The sequence below is a fragment of the Euleptes europaea genome, chromosome 11, assembly GCF_029931775.1.
Source record: "Euleptes europaea isolate rEulEur1 chromosome 11, rEulEur1.hap1, whole genome shotgun sequence".
In the NCBI taxonomy this organism is placed as follows: domain Eukaryota; kingdom Metazoa; phylum Chordata; class Lepidosauria; order Squamata; family Sphaerodactylidae; genus Euleptes; species Euleptes europaea.
Genome location: NC_079322.1, coordinates 31431704 through 31443948, shown reverse-complemented (window position 1 = coordinate 31443948; position 12245 = coordinate 31431704). Strand labels below are relative to the sequence as shown.

The following is a 12245-nucleotide window of genomic DNA, read 5'->3' as shown; positions in this document are numbered from 1 at the left end:
TTTGTGAAGAACTGGAGCATAAACAGCTCTTTTAAAAAATACTGCATGGAATCAAGTATTTTATTTAAAAGTCCTGAGGTAAAGATGGTCTCCTGTTGCACTTGCATTGTGTTAAAATTGATACTGACTTTTTATAGTATTTCTGGGTGTTAATCATAATATACTTTCCTGTTTACCACTTAAACTGGCTCACTATTACACTTGTCTAAGGGAAAAAAAAGTTCTTCTTAGCATATCAGCCACACATGGTTTCCCCCACCCAGGGATTAAAGTGACATTCTTGCTAACACTCTGAACACAAGGTGTAGGCCCACAAGGGATCATGCAGTAATATCTACAAACGAACAAGTTTTGCAACTAAAAAGGCGTTTCAGTCTTAAAAGCCACTAGATTCTATAACAGCTCTTTAGCAACACACAAGCGTCAGAAGTGACAAAAACACCACCCCCTAGGAAACACACAAAAATATTGCAACAGTCAGTACCTACAGTAGAGGCGGGGCTGTGGCAGGAATTTGCTACGACTTCACTAGCCTTCCCTAGAGTTCCTACTTTTGTTCTTTTCCTTAGAACGATTTTGACAGTCCCACTTCATAACCTTAAAAAGGGGGAATTAAGATCTTCTACACACACTTTGGGGATTCCAACAGAAATACAGTGAGACCATTTTCAAATTCCTAAAAAGGCCAGTGTGTCAAGCCTAAAAAATGAAATAGCTGTACAACATTTACCCCATATTGCATTACAGTTGTCAAAGCCCACGGGGGTCACTGGATTTTAAAGAAAGAAAAGATTTAATTATAGTTGAATACAGAAAGTATTTGTTACAACTACAGCATAATTGGAAAATCCTCTGAATTTTCAAAAAGTTTCAATTGGAGAAATTGTCCAGTTTAAAAATATTAGAGAAACAAATACCCTCTCTAAATATATAAACAGCAATGTCAAACTGAACCATACAAAGTTCATTTTGAAAATCTCCCTCCCCCAGCAAAAGGCACAGCATGGCTTAAAGTGTGTGAGTAACACTTTGAAAGGAACGGTAGAACAAAGCTCGTTTGTGTGTGTGTTTTTAAAAAAGTCTCTTTCTTAGTATTTTACACAGTATTGCTTTGGATTACATCTGCAGCTGGCTTTTCTAAAGAGCAGAATGCTGATCAGTTCACAGAATTGCAAATTTCTTTTATTTTCTGGTTGAAATCTTCAGGTTGATCGGCATACACATAGTGACCTGCTCCAAGAATAACCTATGGAAGAAAAAGGGGGGAAAAAAACAACAGTGTTAACAAAGGTTCACTTTCAAGAAGACTGAAGTGTTTTACTTAACAAATACAATGACTTAAAATAATTCCAAATTGTTATTTTGGCAACAGCCTCGACAAAACTTGGGTCAAAACTGAATGTTGCAGTTTCACCCTAACCGGTATAAACAAGCACATCACACAGCACAATTCACACTGACCCAGCCTTACAATGACATCTTTTACTTGCCATTATCACATAGATATAACAGTTTCCAAATAGGCAAAATGCTTTTAAAGTTGCCAAGTAGGCAAATCTTTGCCAACTACATTCCTTTCTCTATTGAATGTTATGCTTCTCAGCAGTTTAGCCTCGGTGCCATTATGCCGTACTTGGTTTGTAAAGACTTTGCCAAAAATCACACAGCCAGACCACTGTGCTGGTGTGTGTCCCAAGCCGACTCCAGAGATTAGCACATCACCGCACACACAGAGAGGTCTACGCTTTCACAAGTTTTGCTTCCATAGTTATCATACTAGTTTATTTCAAACTGGTTGACTAAGGACAGAACTGACCCAAGTGATCTAAGACATCTACAGTATGAAATGCTAACTGGCAAAAAATTGAAATTATTCTCAAAAGCAATAAACAAGAGTCTGTAAATTTTATCCTAAATACATCATGAGGAGCAGTGTGGTGCAGTGGTTAAGAGCAGCGGACTCTAATCTGGAAAACTGGGTTCGATTCCCCACTCCTCCACATGAAGCCTGCTGGTTGACCTTGGGCCAGTCACAGTTCTCTCAGAACTCTCTCAGTCCACACAGAGGCAGGCAATGGCAAACCATCTCTGAACGTCTCTTGCCTTGAAAGCCCTATGGGGTCACCATAAGTCAGCTGTGACTTGACGGCACACACACACAAATACATCATGAACATTTATCAATTTGGAACAGGTAGCACGATAATTTGTAGAAGTGATTTGTTTGGTTTTCTTTGCTTCTCTTTTTAAGAAGGGAGTTCTAAACCCCTGGTGGTGAGGATAGTCCATGGAAAAAAACACCCATGCTTTATCTAGTTTGGTTTCCTGCACATAGGCACCCCTTTAGTTTTCACACTCAACCTCATAAAAGCACATTACTTAGCAAAACAGGCAAAATCATCACCTTTAATCAACAGTTTCCTGAAAACTCATTTTAAAATGTTGCATTTGGACACTGTGGGGTAGATCCAACCATCCTCCAAGTAATCTTCTTCCAGCCAAAGGAGCCTTCCTTCAACTTAAGTGGCTCTTCCTCCAATGGAAAATCCACTTAAGTTGGAGGAAAGCTTTAAAGTTGAGCCAAAAGAAAAGGTGGGGTGTGTGTGTTAAGTTCCATCAAGCTGCTTTTGACCTATGGCGACCCTATGAATTAATGACCTCCAAAACGTCCTTTCGTTAACAGCCTTGCTCAGGTCTTGCAGACCGAGGGCCAGGGCTTCCTTTATAGAGTCAATCCATCCCACATTGGGTCTTCCTCTTTTCTTGCTGCCTTCAACGTTTCCTAGGGTTATTGTCTTTTTCAGTGACTCTAGTCTTCTCATAACGTGACCAGAGTATGATAGCCTCAGTTTAGTCATTACAAATATTTAAATAAATACATTTTGATCTGTAGAGTGGTAGGATAGGAATAGGACCTACCACAGTCTGAAAAGAAGCAGTGCTTAAATATAAGATTGTGAATGAGCCATTCTGCACTTACACAAATGGTTATTGCAAAATTCATTTGTCTGAAACTTTCAACAAGCACTGTTGTGATCACAGGGCAACAGAAATTTTGAATAAATCTGAGTGTTGACAAACATTATCTTTCACATGAAAAACAGGAAAATATTAGGGCTCAAGAAATAATTAAGGTAGGGTTCTTCAAACATTTTGAGCCCGCAAGCACCTTTGGAATTCTGCCACAGTGTGGTGGGTGCAGAGCCCACCATAACATGGCTGCCACAGCTTACCTTCAGTCACACAGTGAAGATCCTCGTGCTACAGCGGCAGCTGCTGGTAAAGCAAATCAAATCTCCAGTGGCCAATCAGAAACCTTTCTGGGCAAAAGCCCCACTTGGCCTCGCCTACTTTGTAAATAACACTCGGGGGGGGGCACCAGGAACAGTGGCAGGTGCCATGGTGCTCATGGGCACCATGTTAGGGACCCTTGCTTTAAGGAAACTGGAGTCTGACTTGACAGCAGAATCCAAGCTAAAAATACAAAAAAACCTCACTCCTGTCTTTCCCACTCCTGCCAAGAATCTTACTTCAAGTACTTTTAAAACACTAAAACTGACATTGAGAAGGCAATTTATACTAAAAATGGATCAAATGACTGAACACCCTACTTACTATGGTTTTCACATAGGAATTTGGTCGCAGAGACTGGATGGTGGTCCCAGAATTGCCGTCTATACACGACCGTGCTCCATAAATCACAGTGATAGGAATGTCTTGGTGCATGTATGCAATCCGCTGCAGCATTGGCCTTTTTGCCCATCCGTATGGCACAGTCATGTTCTTGAAAGCAGTTTCACCACTTTAACGGGAAAAAGGGAAGAAAAGAAGTGGGGAAAAACGACCATATCTCCAAAATATCTGACCTGCAGTACTGTTAAACTGGAATTTCACTTACTCATTCAAACACCAACTTAGGTCTTTCATTAAAAACTGAACTCAAAAAGGTTAAGAAAAATACCCCCGTTTTCATATGTAACTTATGTCTGCTTTATCCTGACTGATGAATACTACTTCAACCAAAAGAGCCTTTCACTCTTCTAGGAGATATTTAATGATGAGATTTTGATTGGCTACCAGAGGAAGTGCATTTTATATTTGCAATGTGGCCATTGAGAATACTCTTTCTGTGCTTTTGCCATTCAGCTTGTTTCACTGATAAAAGAGAAGGTATGCTCAGCTGATCTGAAAGGTTTTGGCAAAATGGACAGAATGTCCCTGTAGGATCCCAAACTATTAAGAGTTTTAACAAACCAATACTCTACAACTACAAGCATTTAATCCAGAATTTCGATTGAATGCTGTCAAACCGAATGAGCATTTTTGCCAAATCCATTGATTCTTGGTACATCTTTTTTTGATTAAAATAGCCTCTCTCTTCAGCCAATGAGCTAATCAAACTCAGAACAAAATTATCTTATTTATTTTTCAAATTTTGAGTCCACCCTCAATCCCCAACCAAGGGAGGGCTCAGGGCGGGTTACAAAAAATACCTTGTGACAAATCAATAAATTAGAATACTTAACACAATTTTGAAAACTCTAAATTTACCTTGGAGACTGCACATTACAGTGGTAGATATATTCAGTCACAGTGTCATCATCAAACATGGAAGAATACTTTCTTTTGAAATCTGGCCTAATACGCTGTACAAGGCTCAGCCCTGTCATAAATCAAGAAGGAAACAATTTTAAAATTGCTGCCTGTTGGGCTTTCAAAATGCCCATTAACAGTATCTTGCAACCATTTTTAGTGGTTGAGTTACAGAGTAATCCACAAGGGGAGGCCGAAAGGGAATAGGAGCTGGCGTGACCCCTGCGTTGGTGGTAGTGAAGGAGAAGAAGAAGAGTTGGCTTTTATATGCCGACTTTCTCTACCACTTAAGGGAGACCCAAACTGGCTTACGATCACCTTCCCTTCCCCTCCCCACAGCAGACACCCTGTGAGGTAGGCGTGGCTGAGAGAGCGTGACTCGCCCAAGGTCACCCAGCTGGCTTCGTGTGTAGGAGTGGGGAAACAAGTCCAGTTCACCAGATTAGCCTCCACCGCTCAAGTGGAGGAGTGGGGAATCAAACCCGGTTCTCTAGATCAGAGTCCACCACTCCAAACCACCGCTCTTAACCACTATACCACTTGCGCAGGCTAAACTGGCATTAATGCTGGCGCAGGGCCAGTTACGCTGGCATCGGGGAGTGGCTCAGCTGCACCATGCTTGAGTGCCAGAGCAGCCGCGGTGGGAGCATATCTCCACTGCAAGGGCTCGCACTGGTGCCACAGGGGGCATTCCTGGGGGTGGGGCTGACTTTAGTCAGCTCCCTAAGCCCTCTCGCCTCAGGAATGCCCCTTTTGCAGGTGCAAATTTGCGCCTGCAAAACTCATGGCGTAGCCCCATTAAACTCTATGGAGGAGTTTCATGGGGCTTGGGGGATTTGTTTTTTATTTCAGGCTACACCGTCCCCAGGCGCTCCTTAACTACCCCAATCCTCAGGATTGCTCTATTAATTATTTAAGTGCACATTTCATAATTTTACATAGGAAACAGAGAAAGTAAGAGGCAATGCTTTGACTGCTAAGAATGCACCCATAACATACATATATAGTGCATGGCAGCTCCTTCCCTTTAGAGGCATTCTCATTACTTTTCAGCACAAAGCTTACAGTCAACTCAGAGCCTGCATGAGCAAGTTCTGCTGGATTTTAGCTCTATTTAATCAAGACTGTGTACAAAGTATAGACAAAGCCACAGGCAAATGTATATATACAATGTTTATTATACAAAGTCAGACTATTAGTCCATCTAGCACAGTTCAGTTTAATTTTACTGGCAGCAATCCTCCAAGGTTTCAGAGAAAGGGTTTCTCTACCCAAAACCCACTGTTCTTTAACTGGAGATGTCATGGGCCCAAGCTTGAGACCTTCTGAATACAAAGCATGTGTTCTACCATTGAGCCAGAGCCCTTTTGCAACAGAACTAGACACAGCTAAATACTCATAAACATAAAATCTGCAACAGAACTAGACACAGCTAAATACTCATAAACATAAAAAGTGTGTATCTATTGTTTATCTGAGTTTCTGACTTAAGAATGCTATCCCAACTTTTTTGTAGCATCGGTGAGTAAGATGCCTCTTTCCCATCTCTCTGGTTTGAAGGTACTTACTGCTTAAACTGATTTTGTTTCCTTGCTAAACATACACCTGAAGTCTACCATCAGCCATGGGTTCTGAAGCTCAAATAGTGTAATCAGGTTCCTTAAAATACCAACACACATGAACGCATGAAGCTGCCTTATACTGAATCAGACCATCGGTCCATCAAGGTCAGTGTTGTCTACTCAGACCGGCAGCGGCTCTCCAGGGTCTCAGGCAGAGGTCTTTCACATCACCTACTTGGCTAGTCCCTTTAACTGGAGATGCCGGGGACTGAACGTGAGACCTTCTTCTGCATGCCAAGCAGATGCTCTACCACTGAGTCCCAGCCCTTCCCACTATTATAACAAACTGACAAGCACTCACCAAAAGGTCCTGCTATCCTGAGACCAGCCAATGGGTTAAATGGACTCAAAACTGCTCCAAGTGCTTTGATCCAGACTGGAATTGATCTTTCCTGTTCAGCATTACTAGGTCTTTCTGGGAAACCCCATGGCTCCACCAATATAAGATGCTTCACTCTGTAGGTATAAACGTCAGAGGCTGTGTCAACAGGACAACTTAAAATTACGCTTGCTGTAATCCAGAGTCAATATTACCTAGTCTTTCTCTCTCACTTTCAAAAGAAATGGTTTTAGGTGGTTCCTACCTGAATCACAAATCAAAGCTCAGCTACTGGATATTGCTTCATTAAATGCTCACAGGCAATACCTTTCCTTTAGAAAGAATAAATTTGATTAGATGCCTGTATATAAAGAAGCAAAAGAAGATTCTGCCTGGTCAGAATTAAATCATGCATATCCTCTAAACTATCTGTATAGTTTGTTCACAGCTTATATTTCAGTTCATGATTAGAAATTCCTACTTCTGATACTACATGATTTTCAGCACAATCCTGTGCTAAGTTACTCCAGGCTCTAAGTCCACTGAAAACAAACCAATGGGCAGATTTCAGTAACTTAGCACAGGATTGTGCTGACAGTTATGTAAATAAATGGCCACAACCAGAAGAGTCCTAACAAAATATAAGTTGTTTAGAACATGAACATCAGAATATCAGAGAAGCAGAAATTATCATGGTTCCTGTATCTTGATAAAATCCTCTACTACAAGAGGCAACAAGCTCCCAAGTACAACAATCATTTTGTCACTTTCCCCCCATCAAGTCAGTTGACTTAAGGTGACCCCGTAGTTTTTTCAAGGCAAGCTACCTTCCAATGTGGTTTGACACTGCCTGCCTCCACATCACGCCCCTGGTATTCCTTGGAGATCTCCCATTCAAATACTAGCCTGGGTCAGGGCTGACAGTGTGTGACTGGCCCAAGGTCACCCAGCAAGCTTCTATGGCGCAGGTGAGGATTTGGACCTGGGTTTTCTAGGTCCTAGCCTGACATATTAACCACTACACCACGATGGCTCTCCATTCTGTCACTACTGGTGTATTAGAATAATATTTGTAATTCTCCAGTTATTTAACACCTCCCAAAAAAACTCAGCTCAAGATAAAATGCAGTATATCTACTCTAGTAGGTTTCTATCTTGCTAAGTACGTGAAGTGTACTACCCAAGACAGGAAAAAAAAACTCATTGGTGCAGAGGGATGATAGTAATGTGACATATGAAAAAGCAGATGGGGTGGGAAGATGGTCCCACAGCACCTCAGACAAGCCATCTCTGCGCATGACATCAAAGCAGGGGCAGTCTTAATGGTTCTAGGGCCTTGGGCAGAAGTCCAGGACATGGCCCCAGAATACTGCCACCACCCCAGCACCCACCCCTGCTAGGGCAAACCGCCTTGCCCTGTGCGAGGTGGGAAGGAGCTGCCACCGCTGCAAGAAGTCAGGTGGAGTGGGAGCAAGCAGCAGCAGGAGCTCTCCTTCTTTCCCCAGCCCGTTGGGGGGGGGCAAGTCTACAAGTGGTCACCCCCATCCCCACCCCCAGCATGAGGCCCAGGGCAGCTGCTGCCCCTGTTGCCCATTGTCTAGGACTGCCCCCCTGCATCAAAGACACATTGGAAGGCTTTGGGGCAAGAAATACCATATAAATTGTAGCACGCAACTGCCGCCTGAAAAAGGCATGAAGTACAAGGGGAGTGCAATTTATATTTTAGGCTTGCAGTTAGTATGTTCCCATGAAATGAAGGATAAAAGCAGTATTTCAGTGCTACATTTTGAAGCCCAGAGAGCTTCCTCCAAATCATACTGTGCCATACTGCGCTTATTTTACAAAAGATGATATGCTGTGACATTTTGTCATCAAGCTAAACTATATTTATAGCTTTGATACAACAGAGAAAGAACTTCCCTTTACGTATCATTTTCAGATACCTTGAGGGGTACTTCAGGGAATAAGCAGCTGCCAGGAATCCACCCAGGTTGTGTCCAAGTAAAATCATACTGTCCAAGCCTATTTTCTGTCGCCACTCTTCAACAGATTCCACAAACTGGTTCTCTGCCACTTCTGCATCAGTTTCAAACTGTGGTCTACTGCTGCGCCCAAATCCCAAGAAATCAAAGGCATAAACAGTCCTGTGTTCACAAAGATCTTCAAAGTTCAGGGCCCAAAGTCCAACACCTCCCCCAAACCCATGGAGGAGAACAAGTGGAGTTTTATGGGAAAGGTTCTGAGAGAACGTTAGTGTCCATATTTTATTTCCATTGGATATGAAGACATATTGCTTATGATACGGACTTTTGATACCTGAAGAAAGAGAGAACAAAACATATTTTATTATTCCAACACCGACATCAGACAGTCTATGGTCAAGATGCTACATTCAAATAGGTTGAAGCCAATTCATTCCTTACTGTATCCCTGCTTGTGAGAAGGGGAGGAATATGCGAAACTCTGGTTGAGATTTCCTAACAAAAAGATGATACAGATACTGGGGAGCACAGTAACAACTTGTTGAGCAACACATGCCATATAATATATCTCCTGGTAGAAATAATCAGCGGCAGAATTATTTCACATTTTATAAGCACGCACAAGTTACAAATTACCAAAGGTAGTTTTTAAATCCATGTCCAAATAAAAAAAACTCCAGACTAATTTCTTGATAAAAGCATGGCCATAACAAATTAGTTATCTGCATTTGTCATAGGTTTAATGAAGTGAAAAGACTAGTAAAACCTCAGAGTGCTTGATATTTCCAATGTATGCTGTCCTATGAATAATAATAATAAGTAGTTAGGGAGGTCTTCGCTAATCACTGTTCATGAGATCCCACAATCAATAATTTACCCAGTAAAGCATATGCCTTGTTAAAGAGATGTTGCCCATTAAAGCTTCACTTCTGGGTTTTCTCCTAGAAATAGAGTGGCATAGCTTTCCTCCATCCTAACTCTCAATATGTGTCCAGATGTCACTCCACTATGAATAGATCTACTTGGGAGCAGTGGACTTGCCTGCAATAAATTTACTTGCGGATAGGGCTCTCTTACGTCTTGAAGTAACTCAACATATTTCTTGTTAACGATTGCTCCTCAGCACATTTGCAGAACACCCCAAATCAGCAAAAACCCACAAACCACCTCCCCCCTGCAAAAGGTAATGGTGCAGACACACCTTTAGTCTTCACAAGAAAAGATACTGACATTATGCTGAAAATAAAATCTGAACATCTTGTAATGCTTACATTTCAGTATTTTCTCTTCAGCTTCTTTAAGCTGTACGACTGATGTAGGGCACCATGCAGGCAACCAACTGGACAGCCATCCTGATCTATAGCAATAAGAATAAAAACATAATTTACAGAACCTCAGAGTTTTATAAGCAAAGGATGTACCCACCTCATCTAACAAGTGCTTTTAATGCTGCACTGGATTAAGAACCTCTACCCTGCTTCTTGCAAATAGCAAGACCAGTGGTTATTCCTAAACCCAAAACCTAAAATGGAGAGTAACTGTGCAATCCTAAAGGGGAGGTGGTGGAGCTGTTCAGGAGCTGGCGTGACCGCACCGACAGTGTCCGTACGACTTACGCCAAGCAAAGGGGCACGGATGCTGGCTTCAGGGAGTGACTCAGCAGTGTGAGCTTTGTGCGCCGGTGCTGCCTTCCCAGTGGTGTTTTTCCAGTATGAGTGCGCATGCCGGCATCCAGAGGGGCCTTCCCGGGGGCAGAGCTGCCTTTAGGCAGCTTCCAAAGCCTTTTCGCCCCGGGAACACACCATTTTGCAGACGTAGATTTATGCCTGCAAAATAGGTGATGTAGCTCCATGAAAACCAATGGGGGAGTTTTATTTTTAATTCCCCCCCCTCCCAGCCAGAGAGCCTCTCAGGAGGTGGTGCGTCTGTACCGTTCCCTGCCATCAGCTAACTACCCCCTCTTCAGGAATAGGCTGCTCTAGAGTAATTACTCTGTTAAACCAAAATGTAAAAATATTATAGCGGTGCTAAAATAACTCAGATTAAATACAATTATAGAAAGTAACATTAATAAAGATCAGATAAGCATTATGCGTAATAGACATAAATCCAACACCAATAAGCACACTAAATAGCCAGGAGTTGCAGTGTTATTAGATGCTGAAAAGGTTTTTGATTGTGTAGGACAGAAATTTATGAAACAATGAAGCGGGGATATTGATTTATAAGGGTGATGCATATATTCTCTAACTCTTCAATAGCACACATAAGACACATAATAAACGAACAAGACGAACAAGATGCCCATTATGTCCTTAGCAGTATCTATTAGAAACAATAGCAAAGGTAAAGGAATGGAGATGAGTGAAAGTGAGCATAAAAATAACATTCCAGATCATAGCTGCTCTTACCAAGAAGACGACTGACTGAAAGTACATTTATGATGTGCTTTCTTGCTTCTCCTACATTAAGGGCTTTAACGGCCAGCCAGGGTTTGATAATAACCCCCGCCCTCCTCTATATTATCAGAAGAGCTCCAGTGACTCGTGCGTGAGAAGAGCAGAGGTTTTTCTGTCTCCAAAAATGCTGTTTACATTTAGACTGACATGGGAGATTTGCCAACTGGATTACAATAAGATCTAATGTTGCTTAAGTCTGCCAGCCCCAATTAATTGTATGATACACACTGTAGAACTTACTTTACTATCAACTATTTCAAACATCTATTAATAACTTTGAACAACAATGAACTGTGTTCCGAGGCTGATTTGGGAGGATTGCCAAAGAGATTTACAGTAAAATTTATTTCTGCTTAAGTCTGCTGGCTCTAATTAACTTTATTATATATTTACGGAACTTATTTGTACTATTAACTATTTGGAAACTTCAACTAACAACTCTGAGTTACATAGAATTGTGTTTTAACTGTATTGCTACCTTCATTTTTTCGGTATTGTAAAGAGGCTATTTCAAAAGACTAGGGATAATCCGCCATTTTATTTTGGCAAATTTAATGACCAATTAAGTTTGGAGAAGAGAAACCCAAATATTGTGGAAACATATCCAGGCTGGTTGCCAACACTACTCTTCTGTTTTGTTTTGGAGGACATTGATTTATGGGTCTCCATGAGTCGGAAGCAACTTGACAGCACTTCACACACACACACACACAATAAATGGAGTAAAAAAGAAAATCTTGGAGTGGAAAGATCTTTTGGAATTGGATCGTTTGATATGGAAAAATTGCTGTGGTCAGGATGATATTATAGAGAGAATGATGAGTAGCTCACAAAATGACAGATCCTGGTGATCTTGTAACATAGGTATGGACAATCAACAAGAATGTTTTGTGAAGTGCCTAAAAGGCCGGGCAAAGTTGTCAAGACACTGTCACACATGTTATTCTGATTGATACAGATCCTGGTAACCACCACCCGAGTAGAACTGGGTAAGAGGAAGCATTTTTAGTCTTTTCTTTTTTGCCCCTGTGTTATAAGTATAAACAACTCTACGAAACAGGGCAGTTTTGAGCCAAGTGCCACTATCTTAGACATAATGTGTTGTATCAGAGGAAAAACTGACAGCTATTCATGACTGTGCAACTAATCAGTTGCAGAATTTGGGTGTGCACACTGTTCCTCATTTTAACCTCTTAAATTACACAACTGTAAAGCTTCTGCCAGAAAGGACCTGGGCCTCTGTCTTAAAGAAAATGTACGGTACACAACT

General features: G+C 41.5%; 1 protein-coding gene across 1 annotated transcript in view; it reads right to left on the bottom strand.

Annotated features, from left to right (window-relative positions):
* Positions 1-1069: 1069 nt before the first annotated feature.
* The window catches only part of ABHD5 (abhydrolase domain containing 5, lysophosphatidic acid acyltransferase), a 29594-nt gene continuing 18418 nt past the window's right edge, over positions 1070-12245 (bottom strand). The window contains exons 2-7 of the mRNA XM_056857555.1: positions 9788-9873; positions 8478-8850; positions 6517-6671; positions 4552-4663; positions 3616-3802; positions 1070-1246 (exon numbers count right to left, since the gene is read on the bottom strand). Coding sequence (XP_056713533.1) covers positions 1157-1246; positions 3616-3802; positions 4552-4663; positions 6517-6671; positions 8478-8850; positions 9788-9873 — 1003 coding nt within the window. The 3' untranslated portion in view covers positions 1070-1156. The remainder of the gene's footprint in view (positions 1247-3615; positions 3803-4551; positions 4664-6516; positions 6672-8477; positions 8851-9787; positions 9874-12245) is intronic.